Source organism: Amyelois transitella, chromosome 5, assembly GCF_032362555.1.
Source record: "Amyelois transitella isolate CPQ chromosome 5, ilAmyTran1.1, whole genome shotgun sequence".
Classification (NCBI taxonomy): Eukaryota; Metazoa; Arthropoda; class Insecta; order Lepidoptera; family Pyralidae; genus Amyelois; species Amyelois transitella.
The window spans coordinates 9,873,180-9,900,993 of record NC_083508.1 but is presented as its reverse complement, the minus strand read 5'-3'; the positions used below and the strand labels follow the sequence as shown (position 1 = coordinate 9,900,993).

General features: G+C 33.8%; 2 protein-coding genes across 2 annotated transcripts in view; one reads left to right on the top strand and one right to left on the bottom strand.

Annotated features, from left to right (window-relative positions):
* The window catches only part of LOC106134479 (uncharacterized), a 67,959-nt gene that overhangs the window by 25,972 nt on the left and 14,173 nt on the right, over window positions 1-27,814 (bottom strand). Inside the window, exon 2 of the mRNA XM_013334541.2 lies at window positions 15,826-15,962. The gene's annotated coding sequence lies outside the window, so the exon portion shown is untranslated. The remainder of the gene's footprint in view (window positions 1-15,825; window positions 15,963-27,814) is intronic.
* Window positions 7-5,264, top strand: LOC106134520 (15-hydroxyprostaglandin dehydrogenase [NAD(+)]). The gene is made up of 5 exons (XM_013334600.2): window positions 7-283; window positions 1,526-1,762; window positions 2,437-2,610; window positions 3,300-3,442; window positions 4,599-5,264. The coding sequence occupies exons 1-5, from the start codon at window positions 179-181 to the stop codon at window positions 4,747-4,749; spliced, it is 810 nt and encodes a 269-aa protein (XP_013190054.1). The 5' UTR covers window positions 7-178; the 3' UTR covers window positions 4,750-5,264.

Here is a 27,814-nt window from a genome sequence, read left to right as displayed (position 1 = left end):
AACAACAACACTATTTAGTCTGATAAACCAACTGTTACAAATATCTCGTGTTTATATTGTATATACTATAATTTTTTTATGTGGTAAAATTGCAACAATTTCGTAAGTGAATAAAGTTAAAGTTTTTTGTGGATATATTTAATTTTTTTCTTTTTGTTGGATTTTATTGAGTGTTGAAATGTCAGTGCCATTCGATTTGAAAGATAAAGTGTGCTTGGTGACCGGCGGGGCAGCAGGCATTGGAGCTGCTGTGGTCAGAACATTTTTGATGGAAAATGCCAGGGTCAGTAGTAATCTGAACTACAAGTAGGTATTATAACGGAAGTACACAATAATTTGACGCCACAATCACTTAAAAAGTACAGTCGAAAAAATTAGCTTCAAATTTGTCTTTTAATCTGTCTATGGTCTAATTAGAAAGAGATTGTTGAGACAGAAAAAGAGGCCATTTAATGATATTATTTCGTTCTGAAAAATTTGTTTAGGAGATTTTGACTGAATGACCCATCAACATTAATCTGATCAGTGAATAGATAGGTAAATTGTTTTTTTACTGATTATAATATACATAATATTAGATACCTTTAGGCGATCCTTGGCTAGGGCGAGCAACAGCTGATTTTATTACGTAACATCCTACCCTAAAAAAAACTTCAATATTTTCCTTGAAAATATCCAGAGTTGAGATTGTATCGTGAATAAAAAAGGGTTTCTCTTCATAACAAGATGTTCAGTCAATATAACTTGTGCAAAACTAATCACTGCAGCTTCTGCCTGGCGAGAAGAGGCCGCGGCCCTAGTGACTTGCCCGGGGCAAGTCCACAACTAACTTTGTACAGTATATACAATAATATACTGGCAAAAGTTCGCGTTTCCAGTCCTGGTAGCGTCACACGCGCGAAAAACTATCGCTGTTTCCATTTTTTATTTTAAATTGAAATGGGACAGCGGTAGTTTATCTCGCGATAAAAACGGCATCGCGCGAGCCATTATAAATAGATAGTTAATTTTAGTTAGATATATTTTTTATTGCTTCTATTTTTCTACTTGGTACGTGGGCTCTTAAGGGGGTTATAATCTTCCGAAAGATACGATACGATTCTGGTTATATATATATTTATTTATTTAATATGTATATATTTATTCTGAGGTAAAGCAGTTGAACGCCTGGCTCGACGTTGCAAAAATATGAGAGCCAAAGGTAAAGACGAACTGAGAGTAAAACTCTCAGTTCGTCTTTACCTTTGGCTGCCATGAAGAAATTTCGATAGGTAGTTGAGTAATAGTGATATAAGTACAGTCAACAGCATATCAACCTAAACAAATTCGCTGCAAATCGCCTCTAATAACGCGTCTTTGAGTTCTATGCAAGATAATTTTGATATACAATATAAATACTGCACAATAGTTATTTGGACTGCATAATACCTTTTAAAAAACATCAAAATCGATACTTTTAATATCTATGCGAAATATTAGCATATTAATGCGATGAAATAAACCTTAATTTTTCTAATAATTCCAGGCCGTAGTTTTCCTAGACGTGGCCGAGCGTGAAGGTTTTACTTTGGAGGCTGAACTCTTGACCAGATTTGGACCTCTGCGAGCCAAGTTCATAAAATGCGACGTCTCTGATGAGGAAACCCTTAGCGATGCGTTCAAGCAAGTCCTTAATAAATACACCAAGTTGGATGTGGTTGTCAACAGCGCAGCGGTTTTGGGTACTGGCCAGTCTTTTAAGAGGACGATTGATATTAATTTTGTGAGTATCTTATGGTGAAAACATATAAAACAATTTATTTAACACGGGCTATAATAAATTGAGAAAACTACTATTTGGTCGCAGTAATAGACAACCATTCACTGATTCGTTACGTCACAGTCTTACTTTCATTAATTTGCTGAATGTAATGCCTACCTAAATTACAGTTATTTCTTTGTTGTATATGTCAAAGATAGTGCCGGGTGGTTCCTGGGATCAATAAAAAATAGGACTACTCCATCTCGTTCCATTGATGTCGTAAAAGGCGACTAAAGAATGGGCTTATTAACTTGGAATTCTTCTTTTGGGTGATGGGCTTGCAACCTGTCACTATTTGATTCTCAATTCTATCATTAGGCCAAACAGCTGAACGTGGCCTATCAGTCTTTTAAGGACTATTGGCTCTGTCTACCCTGCAAGGGATATAGACGTGATAATATTTATGTATGTATATGTCAAAGACATCTCGCCTTACGCTCCGAAATACACCTTTCCCGTGGCAGTGAATTTCTTCACTACATTTTGTTTTTGTAGTCGTTAAATATTATCGATGACCTATTCTTACATAATATCGATGATCTTAAAGTATTTATAGTACCTACGGACATAAACCGCTTGATAACATTGCAACAATCTTCTGTTTCGCTTATATTTTTATTTTCTTTACATTTCAGACAGGAACAGTTGCCAGTACGATGAGAGCAGTAGAAGTAATGGGCAAAGATAATGGAGGAAACGGGGGTACAGTTCTCAACATATCGTCCCTTTTAGCCTTGAAACAGCACCCTCATTTACCCGTGTACGCAGCTACGAAAACAGCAGTTCTATATTTCAGCAATGCTTTTGGAGTGAGTACATATAGTAACTGTTTGGTTGAATGGCATATCAAAATAAAAAAATAAATCATAATGCATTTATGCAACTTCTCACTTCATCATAAGTTGCCGAAAGAAATTGTAAGTAGTAACTGTTTGGTTGAATGGCATATCAAAATAAAAAAATAAATCATAATGCATTTAGGTTCATCCATCAACTTCTCACTTCATCATAAGTTGCCGAAAGAAATTGCAGCGTGATTTTATTGATATGACAAGACGTCAAACCTTGGATTGGTACAGCGTACAAGACAATAAAATGATGATGATGATTTTAATAATTATTGATATGAATGCGTAATAAGTACTGGCAGAACAGGCTCTGAGGATATCTATGAATGTCTACGTGATTTACAAGTAACAAAAAACCTAGTAACAGTTACCTTTTAGTAATCAATAATCATGTGTGGAACTAACTTATCTTTTACGACATTATCTATCCAACATATTTTATGTTTTATCAATTTGAAACGAAATCAGAAAAAAGATAAGATTCCAAAATATCCAACACATAGGTATATGAAGTCACCAAAACTCATGACTATGAAAATATAGGCGTTGACAGTTCATTGCATTGCATTTATCAGAATATGATTACCACCAAACTTCTTCATATTTACTTCGCTGGGAAACTCATAAAAGGCCCTATTTACACTTCACAGGCGGAGTTGCATTATTCAAAGACGCAGGTTCGCGTCCTAACCGTGTGCCTCGGGCCCACAGACACCGCCATTCTTCAGAGGCTCAACTTGGAACACTTTAATAAAGATGGCGCCTGCTTGACCCCGACTCCTGAGAGGCAAAAGTGAGATTTTTATTACAATACACACCGGTTTGAAATTTGTGAACTTTTCTGAAAGGACGTTGGAGGAAAGAACGTTGAAGTTTTTATATGCAACTAGCGACTCCCGGCTTTATACGGGTGTTATGCTGATTTTATATATCTAGATTAAGTCTGCTTCTTGAATTGATGTATTATTTAAAAGACTGGCAACCAACATTGGGTAATTTTAGAGATTTTAGAAAAAAGGTCCAGACAGCGTAAAGCGAAATTATTTCTAAGTGGTGATTGTAAAGTATTCTCTTTTGTTGCTCTTTTAAAAGCTCATTTACTTATAGGTATCGTTAGAATTATTTAAGTCACAAGCAAACACTTCAATCCTTTTTTCAGAAATTAGACATGAAGATATAATCACAAGTATAAAGATTAGCTACTACCCCTCCGAGAAAAAATATCTATAATTAAGTTATTTTTTTTTTGTTATTTTATTTTAATTTAACACAAGTACATAAATGATTGACATGACTTAAACCACAGATGAGGTTTTGTTAAAATATTGCTTAAAGATAAGAAAGATTTCTTAGAAATTTTCACAAGAGGTAAAAAGAAATGCTGGTATTATAATAAAGCAAATTGCTTAATGTTAAAAGACACTTGACGTGAAACAAGGATGAAGTTTATTGGACATACAAAACTCATCTCGTATGTTCGTTGTTATATTAAATATATTTTGGGGTCTGAATAATTCATGTAAGCGGGACGAAACGTTCAGTTTTCACGTTCCAAAATGAAAATTTTATTTTGGGTTTATTATCGGCGCCAGCGATATGGTAAAATACTTGTAACGTTAAAATTTAAATCAAAATTGATTTAAACACTTTTGTAGTACTTACGTAAAATGATATTCGATATTTTCATGTAAAATTGGGATAAAATTTGAAGAAATATCAAATCATTATTTTTCTTTAAAAAAAAAACGTTAGTTCATTGATCGTCAGAACTAGTACAAAGCTGAAAGTTAATTGAAAGTTATTTTCAAAATATATCAATTTAAATTTTAAAAAATCGCAATTTCTTTTCTTTTTAGCTCTATAAAAATATAATCTCTCTCGAAAGGAGTCCGGTATGTAATCCATCAATCAGGGAAGAAAGATTCTAAGGGATGTATATTTTTTTCTAGGGTGGAGTCAGCAGCCACGGGTATCCTGGAAACGATCTACAAAGGTACCAGCGGATCCACCTGGATGATTGCAAATGACAAACCGGCTGTAGAAATTACTCACATTATCAGCAAAGGATTCGAAACCCTCTCAAATCTGCCTAAGGATTAAAAGTGAACTGAAAATTTAAAATTTCGTATAAACGTATGGTAAAAGCTAGGTTTAGAGAAAATGTTTGTACTTGCAACGCGGTAGCTACACAATTTCATCTCTTCATCAGAATTGCTTCAGATTAAAGTCTCGACATTTGATTCTTTAAAATTATCCTATTATTCATATTTTTTAACAACAGTTCTTTGCAATAATTATTGATCACTAATCTTAGTAGCGTGGACTTAAAATTGAAGTTTTATTTGGTAACCTTTTTTTAAGTTAAATCTCTTTTAGTAGTCTTGCCAGTTGGTGTGTGATATTAGTGATGTCGCCACTGTAAATTCTGCCAGCGAGATCCAGATCAATAAGAATAAGTTCATTGCTCATCATGCCCAGGCCGGGAAAACCACACGATGTATAATACATCAACTTATAATAATTTTTTACATATAAATTGGACTTAATAGATAATAATCTGTAAATTGAGTGCAATAAAATATTTCACCCCACTTACAGTGGATGTTGTAAAATAAGGGATGGACTTATAAACTTGGGATTCTTATGATTTTTTTTGTCTTTCAAACAGCTGAACGTTTTGTTGCCTTACCGGCGAAGGATACAGACGTGATTATATGTATGTATGTATGTCAGCTTATCAAAACGCGCACTATATTCACTGTTTGAATCTCAATTCTATCATTAGGCCTAACAGCTGAACGTAGTCTTACAAGACTGCTAGCTCTGTCTACTCCGCAAGGGATATTGATGTGCTGATATGAATGAATATCTGCTCGTATAACTACGATTATATTTAGATGGAAATACACCAGTTATGTAAAATAATTTAAATATGTACCTATGTGGTTAAGCGTGGTACCTTTGAAGTGTTTGTTAATAGTATAAAAACTAATCTACTATTAATGATTTCACTGGAAAAAAAATAACCAATTTCTTTTTCAATTACTTATATTTATTTTACCATCTTCAAACTATCAAAACTATTCAAACGATCAATCCGTACATGTTATAAATATTGTTCACATAAAAATTAAATTTTAAAATTTAAATAAAACCCCGACACAAATTTTACTTACGACACATTTCTTTTACACCGGGGGTTAAGCTAAGAACACTCTCGATTAAATCATCAATATTCTCTATGAGTGCGCTTTCACTCGAGTATCATCGCCGATATTCGGACTTTCTTTACCACTTTCAACTCCCACTATTTTTAAATGGCTCAACCGATTTTGATCAAACATGTTTAAGAACAGTCGTACATAAATCACCTTTAATCAAAATAAAAAAAATATCGATTTATCCGTTTGTGAGCTATAATGCCACAGACATATATAAATACATCAATCTTATAACACCCCTCTTTTTCCGTCGGGGGTTAAACATAAAACAGTAAGAAAATTTTACAACTGAGGATAACGCCAGAAGGATAGTGGTATAATTTAGTTTTAAACGAGGTTGGAGAGCTCTTTGATTTGAAATTGTTTATTGATGTCTAACATTACATAGGCGTAATAGAAAATAATTTCACCAGAGAATTCACAATATGAACGGATATTTGGGCCTGGTTAAATAAGCTTCTACAATAATCTCAGTGACAAAACAAATTAGTGAAACAACATAGCCAGCGAGCAAAATGTAGACAGGTATCCTCAAATCACTAAGACTGAGCCTTGTGAACCTTTTCACGACATTAACAAGTTTAATTCTGTGCGAGTGAGCTTTGACTTTGATTCTTCTGACTTGATATCGAAGCAGACCACCTTCAAATAAACGTGTCGCAATTATTTGCAGCTGATCACGAAGTGGAAATCCTCTTGGAAGGTAAGTGGTACCGACGACGTGGCCAACGGAATACAGTGCATGCTTATCAATTTTTCGGGTGCCATCATCAGCTATGTATTTGTGAGACAATAAATTGTAAGCTGATGACAAATCTAAACAAATTAAGTTATTTCGTGACGCAACCATGTCGAAAGCAGTTTCAGTTTCATTGCATTCACTGTAAGGATTTGGTTTGAATTCTTTATTATAAGCTTGTAGGAAATGTTTTCGAACTTTATTAGATATACAAGGTTTAAACGCCAACCTGTCTATATGATTCACATCGAAGCGTTTGAATTTTTGTACATGATTGGCTAAGAAGCTGTACAAGTCGGAATTGTAAAAACTTATGATGAAGAACGAAAAGAAGACCCACAAAATTAACACGATTCGCAATCGACTCACCTTCCACATGACATTACTGCTGTTTTCGGAAAAAAATAATCCAAATATTGCTATAAAGACATGTGCCGGATTTATCGACACGCTTGGTTCGAAACTTAATATTTTCAAACATACAAAAGTTACAGATAAATATGTACACAGTGTTAAAATCCACGTTTCTGATCCAAACTCATTAAATATATTTCTCCACATTTCCTCCTTCGACGATGGTGTAAATATATTATAGTAATTGTAGTGAAAGCCCGAAATATAATCAAATATTCTTGTTCGGCTTTTCGTAAGAGATAATCCAGCCATCATCACATCTGCTGAGCTATTCTGTAAGTATCTTAAAATACCAGTAGCTGTTCCATTTGGTAAAACGTCACCGATATCAGTATTCTGCGAAAATAAAATTTTCTGTTGTTTCAATTTGTTGCGAGTTATGAGATGCAGCAATATATATTGTTCTATTCCTTTTACTTGTTTTCCAAAATACTGATACTTGGTTTCATTAAAGAGAACTGTAGGATAATTTTCTTGCAATAACACTGTTATATTACAATTAAGTAAATCTATTTTCATACGATTTTTTCTCATTTTAAGCTCGTGAACATTGTTGTCACACTCCCCAATGGTAACTACATTGTATTTTTTCCCACAGCAATTTTTCTCGAACGGATAATACGTGTATAATAATGTAATGTTATGTAAACTTGTTACTAAAATAACATCTGACATTAGATATTTAAGGAATATATCAAAAACATCTCTCACTTTTCCTAAATTATCTGGTTTTAAATTCATTATATTAACAATAATTTTAGTTCTAGGATTCCAGAAGAAGTCATTTGTTAATTCAAACATTTGTGTAGACAATTGAGAAGTATTCTGCGCTAATATGATGTAAGCATCTGGTGAAAAGAACCAATGTTCTACAGATGAAAATGTTCGCACAACAATGTTGTAGCAGCTTAATGTATTTAAGGATTCGAACAAGGGATAGACGTTGCCTTCTGTTGTGATAAAGTTCAATAACGCATTGCACGGAATTTGTGTTTTAATGATATAAGACATACAGGTCAAAGAACGAGTATTGCCTTCATCCTTGTCCATGTATTGTAAATAGGAATTCACACTCGTCACATTTACAGCAACTATTATTGTTAAAAATATACAAGTTAAAAAAACTTTATCCACAGATATGTCAAGAGACGAGCGATTGGTATACATATTTACAGTGAAATAACAAAATATTGACGCTTTTAGTTATGTTCAATGAATATCTGTGAAGGAAATTATACTTTGTCCTTAATAATTTTCTTAAACAGTGTAGAATTTCTAATGTCGAAGCGCAATGATTTATGGAACAAGATTAGGTGTCTGAAACTTATCAATTCTTTATAAAATATATGCCTGATCCATTTTAGTCTTGTTTCCTGAAATTATTCATTTATCATGTCATTCAGCTAGAAATATTTTTATTTTTATTCTGAACGTAATCACTATTATTTTTATCTACAAAGTATGAATCTACACGTATGTATCTACAGTATATTTTATAAGTTTTATGCGATGCATTATTATTTTGATGACACTTTTTGTTGGGCCATATTAAGACAATTTTATTGTAGAAAATACAAATAGAACAATAAATAAATAATAGACCATTACCCTACCAGTCAACAATTGGGTCTGATGGAGTGAAACTGACTAGACCTCCTGGTGTAGTATCCGAAAGGCTTCTTTACGTGAACAAAGTTGCAGGAAACATTAATTTGATAAATGCCTAAACGTACATACTCTGCGTCCAGAGTAAAACAAATGAAGTGTCGTTTATTTGAAAGCCAACCAAAATTGGTATTGGATACTGAAGTGCTGAGCGATCGCGGCCATCAATAAAATGTAAAATATTTCTCATTTCTCGCCGACATCCGCATTTGTTGTTTAAATGTTTTCACGGATTATATGTTATACCAATTCAACCAAAATTATTTTTTTATTATTGAAATTATATTTAATTAAAATTATGTTTTCAAAACTGTTCATATTAGTGTGATTCTTAGACATTTATTTACCAATATCTTAAATATAAATAGTCAACCATGTTACTGGAATCTTGATTTTTGTTACAAATATGTAAGCTTTGCCAATTTTTATTATATTTAATAATCATTAAACCAAAGAAGATAACCAAAGCTGTATATAGTCCTTAGTCAACCAAATCAAGTTGTCGTTCCCACAAGTACGATAAAATTAACCGATAGACCACACAAATGAAGAGTAAATAGAGGCAAAGGATGCCCTAAGGGTTAATTCTGATAACAATGGCAATAAGATGTAAGTACAAGGGAACCGTTGGGAATAACCCTGCAAAAGTTTCAGAACTTTTACTACGCCGCTGTTGCAGTGGGGCTGTGGATCTGACCACGCATTTCAATTTGATAGTTTGGCACGTGTCAATCGGTTAATAACTTTAGTGTGAGTGCTAACCGATGCTCTCGATGGCGGATAACTATGTGAGAAAACTTGTAAGCTAAGACAACTTAATGTTTAACCACGAGTCAATATGGGTGAGGTTCCTCTGAAAAGATTATCGAAGAGGACAGACGGAAAACACGTTGCGAAAAAAATCTACATTACTTATTCCAGGATCATAGGCAAAGCGCAACTTGGGCTCTTATCTTGAGAGGTGAGGATTTTTGTATAATAATTAGTTGAAATCTGTACCAACACACATTCGTTTTATATCTTAAAATAGTACAACCAGCTCTGATCGTTTCAGTGATGATTTCCTTTGGCATTTGTATCGTTGGGAATGTGTAAACTACTTAGGAAACACGCAGCGTATTTTTGAAGCTTTATTCTGGTTTTTGCAGTTTTGTGTTCTAAGTACATCTTGATTGTTTTTGGTAACGATTTTCGGCGTTTAATATTAAATCTTTATAAGGATTTGGACTTTAAAGCAATTCTTAAGGTGGGTCGATTCAAGGTATTCGATTACTTAATCATAACATAAACCTAGCTTTTTGATTGGTTTTCCTTTCTTGGAAATTTCGATCTAAAAAGGTCATTCTTACCATTTCAAATAACTACTATTTATATTTGCGGCTTCACAGTTTTGCGAAAATAAAGTTTATATGTTTATAAGACACCAAAGAAGACTGAAGCAACTATGAAGTACTCATATTTATTAAGTCTCAAGGCATTGAAATTTGTTTTGTAGTTAACATGAGGGCACCACGCTACAAGGGCACATTTATTGGGATAAATTAGTTAACTTCATAATTAATATTATCAGAAACAGAACTGTGAATACTTAAATAGTCGGACTTGGTAAATATTAAGCCCTTTCTCAGCGGCCCAACGCAGATTAGGGTTAGTAGGAATTAAATATTCAGAAGGTACGGACTGTGGGCTCGTCGTGGTTCAGGATTCAATTTTCGGATTATGTAAAAACTTGACGGAGAATTGGTTTTAAACAACAGCCAATTTTTAATTTGTGTTTTATTGGCAAAGTGTTTTTTTTAATTTTCAAAATCGACCCACGGATGCTTTATTTATGCTTTTTGATTTTCTTATTTGTAAAATAAAAAAACCTATCTCATGGTGTTATCCTCTCGTCTCCAGATCCACCTGTAATCTCCGTAATAATTCTGGGTAAAAACAAATATATTTAGCAAATAGAGGCAGAACGGATCAAGTAATGAAAAGGGTAACCATGAAAACATTTTAATTGAAAACTAAGGATAAAGTTACTAAGGTTTGCGATTCGTCTTCAAAACAAATCCATAAAAATGGGGAAAATATGGCGGCGGCACTCGGTCTCAAAGGCCACGGTCCATTTGCGTGAGCGGCGGACTTGAAAATTACTCCAAATTACGATATCGAGTCTGGAATCGATTTTTGAGCAATCGTTATTGTAAAAATGTATTAGCAACGTCCACTATAAAATAATATTGAAGGAGAATTTCGGAATATTGAAAAGTGTTTGTTATTAGGGGCTGGAACTTAGGTACTATATGTCGTTTTTCATATGACACCCCAGGCTAGAGGGAGCAAAGCCGGTCAACCGAATCGCTTCGGTCACCGATCATTATATAACTAGGCACATTGTTTCCTTTATATGTACTATATATTTTATGTACAATATTCGCATTTGAGCATGGAAGAAACTCCAAGTTTGTTTACTGAGACGCCTTTTACGACATCCATACGGAAAGAGAATGAGTGGTCAAATTCCATTAGAGTGCCGGAAACCACAATGCATAATCAATCTTCAATATAATGAAAGAAAGTAACTATTTCGGATCTTTTTATTTTATTTATTCATGTTTAAAGTGAGTCCTGTTGTACAGAGGCAATGATTTTGCTTTTCTTAGGGTTGCGTAGAAAGAAAATCAATTACTGTTTTGAAGCAATCGTCTTTAAAAAAAAATCTTTATTTGCAACTGATTGCGTATAAAGAAAAACAAATCTTCCGTTGCAACCAATTGCCAAAAGATAATAAAATTTCCTTATTTACAATTGGTTGCGTAATTGATTTGACAAATATGCATACGACACTTTCGTATTATTATTGTATCATATATTGTTCAACTTAAGCATACTTTGCGTGTTAGATTTCTTAAAAGAATCGCATAACTAATCTCCATGAAATGTTGCATGCATTTAGAGGGAGTACGGAGAAGAACGTAGGGTATTATTCAAGGGGCTCCCACGGCCAGTTTACATGTAAAACTCTTATCACGTATATAACCTTCATCCGTCGTGGTATTTAATGTAATCCTGATCGCTAAATTAACTCAGAGTGAGACGTGTGTAGGGGTAACAAACGCCATTTCCGGTCACTGCGCGCACGCTTGACCTGCTTTGGTCGGCGTCACAAAACAGCGACAGTACGGAGATAGAGCACTAGGAAAAATATTTAATTTGGCACGACTGAAATCAATCTATGAATACAGCTTGTTTCTAAAAATATTTCAATCGATATACCGTCTGGAAAATTATAATATTTATTTTATAATATCATCCTCCTGGATATCCTGTTAGTTCTATTAACAGTCCTTTTTTTTCTGGAGACTTTTGGTATTCGCATATGATGATCCTGTGACTAACGATGAGTAAATATGACAAGTTTTTTTACGAAGCAACTACCTACGCAACCATTGTAGAGGAACCTAACCCATATTGGATTATTATTACACATTCAGTTTCCGGCCCTCGTAGCAGTGCGCGTGCGACGTGTAATGGGTCCGCGGGGGCTGAATGTGCAGGTTTCCTCACCGTAAAAACATCGCTTAGCAATCAACTACAGCATAACAACCATATTTCTAACGCCAGATTAAACAATGAAATTAAGTATTCTTGCAAAATTTATTTCTAAACTTATTCCATTTTATGGCCACTGTACTTTATGTTGGTTGCAACTCGAATGTCGCTGGGAGTTAGAAAAATAAGACGATAAATTTTCCATTTTATTGCACTGCCTACGCTCGTGGAATAGTTTAGTTCTTAGGATTTATACTGAAAACATTCTTAGCATTATACAACAAATATACATCCAATAAGATTAAAAGAATCTTTTTCTTCTCATCATTCATGGCCAAAATGCTAGGTTACCATATTTTTTTTGCGAATTATTAATTATTACCCAATATCACAAGTAAAGAAACTCAGAATTTCAGATATAGGTACGAAGGAGCCGGTACAAGATGCACAAGCCAATTCAAAATGATTCAACCGTCAAATAAATTTTTTAATAAGGCTATGCTAATTCATAATGTCATTTATTGTTAAATAAAAGACTAGTTATATTTTTTTTATCTATGCCCTTAAATAGTTCAATAACCTTAACTTGATGCTTTGTAATTAAAAATAAAGATCGGCTTTCGTTTAGTTTCAGTTCGATGGGAGATCTCTAATTACATGCAAATTAAAAGTTAGTTCCTTAAACAAATAGCCGGGAAGATAATTAAACAAAAGTAAATAATGGGTATCGACAGTGACGCGACGCGAGAGGTCTAATGAAATAGAAGTGTTTTTGTGTTTTAAGACCAAGGAATAATTCTTTATCAGTTAAACTTTGCATTCGTGGCTTGTGGCTATTGGCTCTGTCTACCCCAAGTGAAATGCTCTTTCATCTCATGATGTTTTTACAAAAGCCCAACAGACCTATATATTGTTTATTGGCAAAATATATCTAGAAATATTACCTACTTAAAAAAAACTTATTTGTGCATAACTCTAAGCAATACATTACTTGTAAGAAAATTTATTCAGACTGATTTAATAACATCTGTAAATGTGTGTGTAAATCTTAAGCCGATTCCGATCAACTTTGAAGTTATTCATTTAAAAGAATTTTTCATGAATCGTCGAATGTTGTTTTTTTCTTTTTCAGAAGTATTTTCGTGAAATTTTGTTTCTTGAGCTACAAATGAAACAAAAGAAAATTTAAGAATGTTTATCACCTTAAAGTATGACGTGCTTATTCCATTATACATGCAAACAGATTGAGAATAGTTATTAAGATTAGGATGCGTCAATAGAAATAGGATACGAGTAAATGTGATCGAGCTTAAGAAATTCCTTCGCCATGTGTTATTTATATATCGAAGGAAAATATAAAGTCCATTATAATTATATTATACTCGGGTTAGGTTTTATTTAAAAAAATTGCCAAAACTTTGACGTCTGTCCTCAGATCGGGCCCTGCATTTTTTACCCACTGCCTGTCCACTGATGAGTTTGAATGCGTCCGATAAAGATATTTTGGTGGAGATATATTAATTGTATATGTGATCGCCGTGTGGTTCCCGGCACCAATAGAAAAAATAATAGGACCAGGATCCATTTCTTTCCCATGGGTGTCGTAAAAGGCGGTTGGGGGATAGGCTTATAAGCTTGGGATTCTTCTTTTAGGCGATGGGCTAGCGACCTGTCACTATTTGAATGCCAATTCTATCTTAAAGCCAAATAGCTGAACGTGGTCTATCAGTCGTTTCAAGACTGTTGGCTCTCTCTACCTCGCAAGGTATATAGACGTGATTATATGTACATGTGATCTGCCAGTGTCGATACAATACGAAAAAGAAGACTTATTATAATTTTCTCTTTAAATATAAATTTTCTTCTGAGCATAGAAAAAATATGATTTCCTTTTAATTCAATATGCGATTTTCAATGAATTGAAATATTTTGCGCCATTGCTATTAATGCCGTTTTTATTGAAATTACAGGAAATGGTTAAATGCATTTATTATTAAGTCGAATATTCTCGTTTAATGCGACACGAAACTCCATTTTTGTTCTTGTTATAGAAGAATTTATATTTTAAAAGAAAAATTTCGTTTTACATACACTCTATTAAATTTTTAAAATTATAACAAGCATAGAAATCGGAATGTTAAAGACGCTATGTATGTATGTGGTGAATGTTAAATGCATACGTAATTAAAGTTTAGACTATAATTTGTGAAAGCAAAACCTCCATTAGAATTCAGGCGTATAGGCTCTGTCTGTCCCGTAAGGGATAAAGACGTGTTTATATTTTATGTCACGTATGTATATGTATAGTGTACTGAATTAAATTGATAACACATATGGCCATTTGTTCCCAATATTTCGGTAATATTAAGTAAATTGAAAGTGACAAGGTGGCGGTATGTGTGGCCGATAAAGCGATTAAGTACTGTGTAAGTGATAAAAAACACATAACATCGGTAATTTTTAAATATACATAAGTACTCACACACACTTAGAAGAGTAAGTAGACGCTATATCTTTTCAGTTGCACGATCCTTACATACTCATCCATCCACTTGCGTTCATCCACTTTTATATATTTTTTTATACATACATACATACATAAAATCACGCCTCTTTCCCGGAGGAGTAGGCAGAGACTACTATATTTTTTATATCTGGCGTAAAACTTACACACAAGTGCTATCAAACATGACATAGAGATAACAAATTTAATATTTACATTTATTTATAATACATATTTTGATGTTGTCACATACACAAATTGACCCTTATAAAAAATTATACGATAAACGGAGATAATTGATTATAAAAATAGAAATCAATTAAGTACTATATCTTGTTCGAGAAATATCTTCCTTTCGTAAAAATCTACATTATCTACACGTATCATATTTAAGTATGTCACTCGAGAAATAAACTTCTTTTGTGAAAGAATATTTTCCATATCAGAGAATTCATACTCGGTATTTGAAACATATCATACGGAACAATTTCAAAGGAATTTCTTTTTACTAAACTTAAGTAGGATACTAACATAGTAAAATTTCAATAGGTAATATTTTGTTCATTTTTAAGGAATTCTTATATCGAATTCGATTACTATTGTATCTTTGAACTTATTTGGGGTTAACAGTTCTTTTTTTTATATATACTCCGAGGAGGTTTTCTTGCTATAACAGTTCAGTAGTCAAATCGATTGTAATATAAACTGAGTCAGCGTTTAATTAACAATTATAGCTCGTTGACATTTATTTTAGTTATTTACAGTAGTTGATCTACTGTAAATAACTAAAATAAATGTCGAATGTTGAACTGCGAATAGTACATACACAAAAAAGCCAATAGTCACAAAAGGTTAATAGACCAATAGCCAAAAAGAGGAATCCTAAATTAATAAGCAGACTTTGTAACTTAATATTTAAAACAGGACTTAGGCTTAAATTATGACGGTATCTATGATGGTAGACTCGTATGTATCGAACTCGTGCAATTGTACTTGCATACGTGCATACTCGCATATAATCAACTCTTTATCCCTTGCGGGGCAGACAGAGCCAACAATGGTGTAACAGGGGGTAGACGTACAATCGTACTTACCTGTACTAAATCTCCGTGGATACCTCCTGGAGCTGAGATGGTGATCAGACACACATACGGCACTAAATCTTCTCTAGGGCGATGGAGTTCCAGTTCGTATGTCCGTCCAATGTCACCATAATACGTTCTGTTGCAACCTGGGGAGAAGATAAAGTAAATGATTATTGTCTAAGTTTTAAAATTATGGTAAGCTTATTGATAGAATTACAACAGCAATAGGTTACCAGCCTATTCCTTTAAGAAATCACCCAAAATAAATACCCAATCGACAAGCCTTTCTTTTGATTGAAAGAGAAGAGAATCAGGTGACAAATGACCAGTGTGAAGGCTTATTATTGACCTTTGTTGGACGGCCGGCCTCTGGACTAGTAAAGTATGGACGGTCTCTGTGGCGCAGTGGTAATGCGCTTGTTTGTGACACCGCAGGGCTGGCCAGGGCTGATGGAAATAGAACTTTTCTAATGAAAAATTTACAACTTTGTTTTAAGAAACTAAGAATTTCAAAATTGGTGACTTTATGAACAGCGAGTGATAGTTTTAGCCTATGGAAAGGTCATTATCATATTTATAGGCTCTATTTTGCGTATTAATATACTGTTTAATGTCAATACAACAAAACTTTGTAGGCAAACTGTTCGCATCCAAAAGACGTGTTACAACTAGACTCCAAACAAAGCCAGCCCGTATGACGAACGCAAGTTGCCAAGCGCTTTCAAGATGATTGCCTAAACAATAAATACACGGGGAGTTGAGCATCTTACATGTTTAATGTAAAGTAAAAAGCGCACAGAAATATTGAGGGCGATTTAGTAATATATTAGGATAATATTATAAAAAAAACTTATCTGTTTAATAAACCAAACCTGGTTATTGTTCTAAAAATCTCTCTCTCTCTCTCTCCCTCATCTTTACATACATACCATCACTTTGGTTAATTTCCGTGATAATAACTGACGTTTTAATTTTAACAAGTACTCGTACAGATACTATAACTCCTGTGAGCTAAATGAGCTTCCCGACTATAAAATGAGCTCCTTGAAATTATATTCAAACTAAAACATGTTTCGTGTAAAACTACTATTATAAAAACAAACATTTATAATATATTATTATAATCGTAGTATCACCTTATGATGGTCTTAATTAGTTTAGGCATTTACATACAAACATCATTATATAGTCGTAACACTCCTAAGCAGATGGCATAATACTGATAAGAAAATATTTCGTGAACAAAAGGGAAATACCATTACGGAAGGAATGATAACACCACCAACAAAACAGTGGCGATATCTTTAAACTCAATTGGAGACAATACCCACAATCCACATGTTCCCATTCGCAAGCTCCTTGAAACAAAGCGGAAACTTTTGGGAACGACTGTAAAAGCTCTCTCTTTGATTGCGACGATATGGCACTTAGATGGGATGCATCCGTTTTGTAGGACAGCGTTAGAACTAAGAGTTATGGGATGGTTGCCTTTTGAGGGCGGCGCGGTGCTGTGATTTAGGTAAAGTTTTTGTAGGGCGTGGGCTTTGCATTTTTGTAATGAAAGATTTGTCATGAATCATTAAAATTTGAGACGTCGCTTCGTGTAAAAACCTGTCTCACCCAATCTAAAATCCATGGTCAGAGGCATACCCCGGGCTCCTCTCCAGAGAGGTGAGGATGCAACCGGGACTAAAGCCAGGAGGAAGAAGATTAATTTTTAATACGTGTACACTGTTGTTGATGTTGGTATAAATTATTGCATAAAAGTTTATTGTTCTTGTTTCTTATTTATTTCGGTACCTAATACTGGTCGCCTGAAAGAAATTACATCAGTATTTAAATTACGAACAAGCTCTGTTGGGATGTTCGTTTTAAAATGTCATTAAGTCTATTCCTCAACCATCAATCTCTCAATTATTTGCATGTTTAACTTTTCTCATTCAACAATCCAACTTTGATAAATTTACAAACCATTGGAATCAGAAATGTACATACAAAATCAAAACTCGTTATCCAATTAAGAAGCAAAATACAATCAAACTGAATCAACAATGTTCATCGCGATGATACTCTGAACGGTGTCTAATGTAAAATAATTAAAGTGCAGATGTATATTATATGGATTTATTACTTATATGTATGTTGTTCAAGACTGTTGGCCCTGTCTTACTCGCAAGAGACGTGATCCTTATCCTCATCGAACTTTTAAGGATTATATAGAAGAATGTCTTGAACAAGGGAGATGTTTAGATTACATGTTATCGTCGAGTAAGTATAAAAAGAGTACTCATAGTAAGTGTGGAGAAAGCAGAAGAGGTCAGTAGGTATAAACTTTACACTGAAGTTATATCATATAATCTTTTCATAAATTAAAAGAATCTCGTGCTTATACTTCTGTATTTTTATTATTTGCAATATTGTCCGGTTTGCAATTCCGCGCAATTTAACTATTGGATTTCAATTCCTAGTGCAGTCTATTAATAAAATTCAATTTACTAAAAAATAAGGTCTTCTTTCCACATTGCAAAATTGCAATAATATGGATAGATATCTTCCTTTTGACTTGAGTCCCAGTTACTCACCACTCTGTAGAGGAGACTCTATGAACATGGATCCTTAACTGGATGAGATCCTGAATTGTCTTAAGTCGGACTGAAGCTAAAGAAATGCATCATACTCATAATAATGGTAGTCCGCATTATATTTCTAAACTGGAAAATGTGATGGTTCCTAGCTTGGTTCTGAATAACAAAATTATTCCTTTATCTCCCAAAGTGACTAATCTGGGTATCATCATTGACCAGACCCTCTCGTGGATTCCCTATATCAATGAAATCAGCCGTAAGATGTATGTGTCGTTACATTCACTTCGCCGAATGCAAAAATTTTTACCCGTCGTCACTAAAGCTGTGCTTGTCCAGTCGCTTCTCTTTCCTATTCTAGATTATTCAGATGTTGCTTGTTTGAACATTACTGAGGAATTGCTTGACAAGTTAGAGCGTTTACAAAACCAGGGCATTCGCTTTGTTTTCGGTCTTCGAAAGTTCGATCATGTTTCAGAGTTTCGTCGCCAATTAAATTGGCTCCCAATTCGCCTTAGACGTAATGTTCACACACTATCTCTCTTGTTTAATGTCCTTTTTAATCCTTCTTTCCCCCACTATCTTCATGAAAATTTCTCGTTCCGTGAGACGGATAGTCGTTTGCGGTCTCATAACAATCCCAAATTACTTATTCCTCCTTATTTCTCTCGAACTTATGGCTTATATTTTAGTGTACGTTCTGCTCAACTTTGGAATGATCTTCCCCAAGATACGAGATCTGCCCTTAAACTTAGTTCTTTTAAAACACTAATCAAAAGACTGTATTCTGATGCATCTAACATTTGAGTGTACTTATATTTATGTAAGTTTATATATATTTTATTTATGTATGTTTATCATTAACTAGTTTGTAATTAATAGATTGTTGTAACGCATCCTCAATGCTTTTAATCTGCGCTGCCTCTTTTATTTTGGATTTTCCTATTTATTTTGGTTGACTGGAAGAAATCCCGATTGGGATAAGTCCGCCATTGTACATATTCTTCTATATCCAATGACTGTTTTATTTTTGTTATATTTTTTTTTTTATGTGCAATAAAGAGTTTACAAACAAACAAACAAACAATAATTATAACACCAAAAAAGCGCTCAAACAAATCTCTTCTCACGTACAAGCAGACAAATTGGCTAAAGAATCTATTGCTACTCAAACTCTAGTTAATTCATTGTAAAATACAGAGAACAGAATTGCACCCGCGAGGCTAATGAGAGATCGGAACGTTGCGGTGGCAACATTGTAAAGCAAAAAAAATTGCTTCGATAGATTCGTTTGAGCGTGTATCGGAACGCCATGTTTGTCGATTTCGCTAACAATAGCACTGAGGCGGTTTGACGTTGAACTACGATATTTTTACGCATTTGATTGGTTCTTTTTATTAATCTGTATAGTTAAACTAGCTGTTCGACTTCGTACGCCTTAAATCTTTAAATATTCCTACTTAATATGTCAATCCACTGTCTAAGCTTTACAATTACAAAGTCGAAAATCAGTTCAGTAGTTATTGCGTGAAATAAGAAACATATATACATCATTGCAAACTTTCGCATTTATAATATTAGTAGAATAAGATTCTATACAGTTAACCAAAAAGTAAAGAGGGCATGGTAATAGTGATCAGTGTTAGCATATTATATACGCTTGATATTACAAGTCCAAGAGAAATACTTGCGTCTACAAATAATTGAACAATTGTTGCATACAATATTTATTGTACTGTACCGAGTCTACGGCGGAGACTTTAACTCGTAGCGTGAACGTAGCACAGGCTACGGTGGTGTAGCCATTCTACAGTCAAATTGAAGTTACTATATAATTCGATTTGCTATTAATGAGAAGTATAAAAATTATGTTAATTAGATACAACCATATAGCACAAACAACACATACATTTTATTTAACTATAAAATTTTAATTTACTTTAGTTTTTCAAATAATTGTCCTAAATGATACCTAATTTTGCTATTAAAACCTAAATGTCATAAGTTTTATTTTCAGAAGCCGAGTAGCAACTTATAATAGGTACTTTGTTTGACGTCAGCAAATCTCTATCGCCCAATACAACTTTAAAAGCGATGTATGTTTCACGAGCGCCTTCCTTTGTTTCCCTGACTACGGGTGCTATTGACAACCGAGTGTCAATATTAAAATTTCAAGATTTATGGCACGTTTTAAAAAACTGCAAATACCGTGAAAGTGACATTTATAATTACGTAAATACTCTAATTATGGTAAAAAATATGTTGGTTTACTTAGGGAGAAGAAGTCATAATACAAAAGGTCTATATAGGTCTAAAATGTTACATTTTAGATTCAAAATCGTTGAAGAGATAACTCTTCTACCATTGTACTTACAACAAATATACATATATACAGTTCATCTTTTATACCTTTGAGGATCAATAAAATTTTTAATTAATAAATAAACACGTATTTATCCGTTACGAGATAGTCCTAGATCCAATATAATCAATGATATATAATAATAGTCAATGATAACTTCTAAAAAATACAAAATAAATATAATAGAAACATCTTCTTCATCATTTTGGCAGCCCATATGCCAATACACGACAATGTAAGGAAAACACTGTATAAAATGCTTTACGGTCACGGTCTCCATTCATCTTATCTTGGCCGGTTTATAGCAGGATCCAGTAATGGTGTTTACTAAGGAAGGACCCGGGATTCGACGGATTTTCGGGACTTTTTAGGCGTCTGTAGCTAAACAGGAGCAATGGATGTCATTAATGTTCTGCAAATATATTAATAATTAATAAGACTATTTTTTTATTTTATTACTCCGGCAGTGGTTCCATATTTTCTTTTTAAAATAATATGTCGTTTTTAAATAATAATAATATTCAATAAATCTTATCTTTTTCGCTTTCCTTAAAAATTAAATAGCTAAGAGTAAATAAAAAAGCATGACAATAAGATAAAATAAGTGTTTGAAAACAACAATAATTTAAAACAAGTTACAGTAAACACATTTTTGAAAGGTATGCAAAAGTTCTACAAACATCAAGCACTGCTACAAGTTACAAAAATTAATTAATAATTAATTTGTCCCAAAAAAAAAAATAATAACAACATAACGTCTCACGTAGCTACTGACCCATTTCTTTGTTGATCCAAGCGCACTTGGCCAGATTTATTTTGTTTATTTATTTGTAAAGTATCAACATTATTCGCTCCTACTGTGTATTTTGGCCAAAGGTTTGGTCGTGACACTTTTATTATTTTGATACTGCAGAGCGTGTATTTTAGTGTTATTTTTTCTCCGTGCCAAAGCTATAGGCTTTGGCACGGAGAAAAGATAAGATTAAAATACCTAGATTATATTGGATTCTAAATAAAATTGAAGTTTTGATTTGAGTCAGGTTCAATCAAGAAAGTTTTAAGCTAGAAAGCTAGCCAATGTAGGCAAACGCTTTTATAAATAGAGTTACTTAATTGGCTTATTTGTTAAAAAATATGAACAAGCTTTCCTTTTTTTTTCAGAAAAGAACCATTCCATATATTTTTCATGGATATCGTGAAAGTCGACTAAATTTGACTCTCCATTCTATCACAAAGCCATACAGCTGAACGTGACCCTTCAATATTTTCAAGACTGTTGGCTCTTTCTATCCCGCATGGGATATAGACGTAACTATATGTATGTATCAACAATCTAAAATCTTATAAATTGATCGGGGTTCACATTTTGAAAGTAAAATGAAAAAAAGAAACGTAAATATTTTCATATAATTCACGCAATGTAATGAATCATAATACGGTTTAGTAGCTCCATACAATAATAACAAAGCATCGTACAAATTATTCCCCATTCAGCGTCTTTATAGCATCGGAATCCGTCGCAAACCATTACGCTGATCTGCATAAATTATTCCTCTATACATTCCACTTGAAAGTCAACAACAAAACTTGCTAGACAAACGGTTCTTAAGTCAATGCATTAAGGTTTAAAATATACACTATTGTTGATAGTACAAGTAAAAGAGGACTCATCAATAACCCCGATCAAACTTGTAAAGCGCAAACAATTTGACTCACAAAGTACAGAGCTGGTTCGATGCTTGGTACGGCAACATTTGCATATTTGAAGCATTTTGTTATCAATACATACATCTTATCTTTATATCTTATAGGGTAGACAGAGCCAACCGTCTCGAAAATACTCCCAGATCACGTTCAGCTGGATGGTTTGATTATACGTATAATAACCAATACGTTGATGGAATTGTTATTTATTACAAGAGTAAATTCGTCTTAATAATAGAATTAAAAAATGAGATGTCACCAAGCCAATATTTCCCTATAGTTTTTTAAAGACCTACATGATTATCTCCTTTAATTAACGATATCATAATAGCACATAGCACTGGTGGAAATGGCATACAACCAAATATCTTACGCCTTCAAAATTTATTTAGCATTTTAAATAGGTAAAATAAGGACTATTTCCTTGCTACTCGTAAGTTAATTTCGACAAGTTGCACAGCTTATTACAAGTTAAATTGAAATTGTGAAAGAGCTACGCCCATTCAGCGCTGCGGGTAATTTAAGAGGAAAACTTAGGTAATATTAAAAAATCCAAAGAAATGCAAGCCTCAATATTGTAACAATTTTTTACTTTATTTGAAAATGGGGAAATATCGAGGTCGTAAAGTTTGTCCTAAATATATATTGTTAACTGAAGAACTTATAAATATATAGGTACAGAGTAAATGAAGTAAAAAAAAGTATGAAAAGATTTATATGTATTTGTATGAAAGTCTTTAATTATATTAGTTTTATTATTTACTCGCGTACCTATAAATAAATTATTCAAGTAATTTCTGTAGGTAAAAACGGATCTAGCTTAGGTACTTGTCATCGAACTAATCAGAAATTGACAATCCTTTTATAGATCGCAAAATCATTGGCCATTTCGGTCTCTGCTGAATCCGCTAGCAAAAAATGCACTGTGGGGAATTCATATTTGATGGGTTTGCCTTTTGGCCGGTGAATATATAGTTGCCGGTCCCAGCCGATCACACATGCCGAGTGAAGATTGCTCACACGAGATAAGCAAATAAAATAATATTACCTTTTTTGAATTTTCAAAAAAATCTAAAATTCTGTTTCTTTTTTTATCACAACTAATATTATAAATGCGAAAGTAAGTTCGTTTGTAAACACTTCACGCGTTATCTACTGCACCAAACTTTTTGAAATCAGGTATATAAATATAAAATATAAATAAATATATACGGGACAAATTACACTGATTGAGTTAGCCTCGAAGTAAGTTCGAAACTTGTGTTACGAGATACTAACTCAACGATACTATATTTTATAATAAATACTTATATAGATAAACATCCAAGACCCAGGACAATCAGAAAAAGTTCTTTTCTCATCATGCCCTGACCGGGATTCGAACCCGGGACCTCCGGTGTCACAGACAAGCGTACTACCGCTGAGCCACAGAGGCCGTTTATAGGTATATTTAATAAGGAGTCCGAAGAATGAAATGGAACTTTCATCCCGGTAAAAACTATTTCCCATGCGATTTGCGAAAAACCTGTATTCTTCTGTAGGTGGCATTTAAAGCCTTTTTTAATTTTGCGCGGGCAAAATCGCGGGTCAAAGCCAGTTCTTCTATACATTAATCTTCAAAGCAGCTTAACGTGGTCTTTCAGTCTTTTCGAGACTGTTGACTCTGTCTACCCCGCAAGGGATATAAATGTGACTATATGTATGTGTAAAGCATTCTTGCATTAAAAGTGGTCAATGATTATTCAATATGCCTTAAATCTATCTAGTTTCCGGCTATGGTGTATTTGTTAACAAAAAAAATTCTCTGGCAATTCATATTTGATAGCATTGTCATCTTGCCGATAAGTGTCCAGCTACCAACGGATCAAACATGCCGAGTGCTTGCTCGCATGAGGTTTGGCAAACTTTTACCTGAATGTTGATTGTGTTTGTTCTATCTGGATTCTGCTAGAATTTGGAAAGGCTGTTCGATTTTATTTTTATTCTGATAGGGTAAAAATTTGGTTTCAGGAATATATCAGGTCATGAGAAAACATGGTGATAAAACAAATAATAGGCATTCTTATTTATTAATTTTAGTTTTTAGTTAGTTTTTTAATGTGTATGTTTTAAAACTGTCGTGCGTGTGTGCCGTGTAGTTTCCGGCACTAATATATAAAATAATAGGACTACCCCATCTTTTTCCCATGGATATCGTAAAAGGCGACTAAGGGATAGGCTTATAAAATTGGGATTCTTCTTTTAGACGATGGGCTAGCAACCACTGTTTGAATCTCAAATCTATCATTAAGTCTAACAGCTAAACGTGGCCTGTCAGTCATCCAAGACAGCTAGCTACTTATATGAACGAATGAGTGTTTAAATATTAACAATGGAATTCGTTGATATTTATATGTATATATCACTAAAAGCGTATGTCAGTATAGTAAATAATATTACGCACGCCGGTATCCGCGCCCATTTGTCCTACTTTGTAACAACGGCCGAAACACACACATTGTGTGTGTTCCGCTGCTCCATTAGGAATTCCCATTTAAATTCCCGTCTCTCCTTGGTTTTCCGCACCCTCGCCCGACCATAAAAATCCTTTATCCTTTCTCTAGTGGCGCCCCAGAATAACCTTTTGTTTAGTTTTCGCGCCTGGAATTGAAACTACATATAAATGTATTTATAGAAGAATATTTTATTTTTATGTTGATGGCAACATTTTATTTTAAGTACTTCATAATCTTACTATTTTTTATATAAAACCTACGAAGATAATTATGTTTGACTCAGATCAATTTGAATAGAATATTGTCATTTTAATTTGGCCAAGTTTCGCACGTTCGGTTGAGAGGCAAGGAAGTTATCACTACATCAAGGCCATCATCATATTGTTTAATACTTTCTCGGACTAGCTTTAGGACTAACTATACTAAACTTTCTCATAAGATTACATTCTCATAAAATCCTAAATGAAGGTAAATAACATAAGTTCTAAAACCAATCCCAGAAAATCTTCCAGCTCTTACACTTCACTAGAAGTAAGAACCATCATTTTCAAAGCTGAAATATTACAATGCTAGAATCCTTTTTCGCTGTGTAAATTTACTTAGAGTTGATAGTTCTGTCACAGCGGAAAAGCCTTAGGGGATTGTGGAAGTATTTGCATTTCCCTTATTTTGAAGTTAGCATTTTTATAGGTTTAATATTGTATAAATATTATAGGTAAATTAAAGTTTCTGAGTGAAGGTACTATTCTAAGTGACTTTTAGTCATTGTACAAGTAGATTATTATTAATAGTATTGATTTATAATTAAAAAAATCATCACTGTAGGGTAATCTTGACAGCCTTTCATTTTAGCGTCCCTTGTACATGGAATCAGTCTCGGGAAGCCACATTTGTAACCCAAATTAACAAACCTTTCCCTTACTAGAATAAAAAAAAGGAATACAAGATTTTTCATCAGACTAATAAAAACACTAGTTAAAACCCATATTATTTGAATTTTCCACTCATGGTAAATGCTTAAAACTGACCGTCGTAGAGTTGACGTTGCCATTAGATCGGTATAAATTTCTTGAAAACCAAGCCGTACTAAAAAAATAATATGAAAAATTTAAAAAATGAATCTATAACGCGATAAAACGAGCCACCCGACCGCTTAACTAACGCGTTAGCCATCGTTGCGTTTCCACCCGACAACTATATTAACTTACGCGCTAGCGAGGCGTTGGTAATAGAATTAGTTCAGCAAGAGTTCAGCACACGTGATAGTCCGTGTCAAAGCTTTCTATGCCCGGTCACGCCACAGGTTCGCCGACTTATCTAATTTAGGATCACACGGCCGGTCCTGCGTTATTTTCAATCGCAATATCGCCGTTATTTTCAAATATTCTCTTTTCAGAACTATCGTTTCAAATCCACCTGTGTCTGTTATGATTTTTGGCAGTGGTGTCGAATATAGCAGGGGTTTTTGTTGCTGTAACTTTGATTTTGATTTATTCTCTATTACATTGCATATCAGCTTCCTGGTTTAAAATATTGGAGTTAGAACAGTTTTGTAGCCAAGTGGTAATGTTCCGTTTATGCAATGCATCATAATTTGTTTTTAAATAACTTGACAGATTATTATATAAAACTATATTTTATATAAAACCGGCAAACGTTGTTTTGTCATTAAATATTTTTTTAAGATATGGTAATAGGTAGGGGTATGAAAAATAGAAGGGCTCTCAAAATTTCATGAGAAACGGTCAAGCCGTTTCGGAGGAGTACGGTAACGAACATTGTGACACGAGAATTTTATATATATAAGGTTATATTTCTTGATAGCTGGACAGTAAAATAGAAGATAAAGTGGGAACACAGCCCTAAGTTATTTTTTACTCATCAATATCCAATCATATGCTTTTACATTAAACATAGCAGTGCTGTTAATCTATTAAAAAATACTTATCGAGTCAATGTTTAAACGGTACACCCAACCATCGCGTGGCACACAGTGGCAGTAGGTAATTGAATTAGTTCACCGCGCGCGATGAACCGGTTTCAAAGCGATGCCATCCTTTAGCCCGCATTACAAACTCTAACATATGACCTACTTCCATGACCTGCCTTGGTCTCTTTCAAAGTAATCGCCGCTTGTACATGGTAACTATTTTTTTGCTATTTTTATTTTACTATGCGATGTGCTGTGATATCATGCGTTGGTTCTAACTTCTTTTTCTTCGACTTTTCTTTCCACGCTATAGAACAGATTATCCAGGTAAACTAAGGAGCTTCTTCTTTAAGGCTATTTGAACCTAATTCTTGATTAAGACGAGGTATAAGTAGCTTTCTAGTCTTACGATTATTGGCTCTGCATCTGACTGTGTGTCATATCCTCTTCCTTCTGTCAATTTGCTCACTGTTGAGCGTCGTGATGTCCCCGATGAAGCTTATCCTCGCGGTCTTTTGCTAGGTGATTTACTTTTTTAATTTGATCGGTCCATCGTATTCGGCTACGGCCTAATTGATTACATATACTCCTATTAAAATTAGTTTATTTAATTTACTAGTAGTATTAGCGGGAGCGATGATTCGGGTTTGACCACCACCAAAGGGAAGATCTTCCGCCAGGCTAGGTGTGATGCCTGGGGAACCGCGGCTCCGATAATGTTGTGTCAGAAGTTGTATCATATACATATACTAGCTAGCAAAGATTTAGACTCTTACCTGTTATTGGCTTATAGCATCGCGTAATTGTCTGTTGTGACTTTTGGCGTAGAGATGTCACCACATAGTTTTCCTTAGTTTTTTTTTAAACCAAAATCGTCAAAACAAACATCGAAATAAATACACTTTTATTCCGATTCCTATAAGCA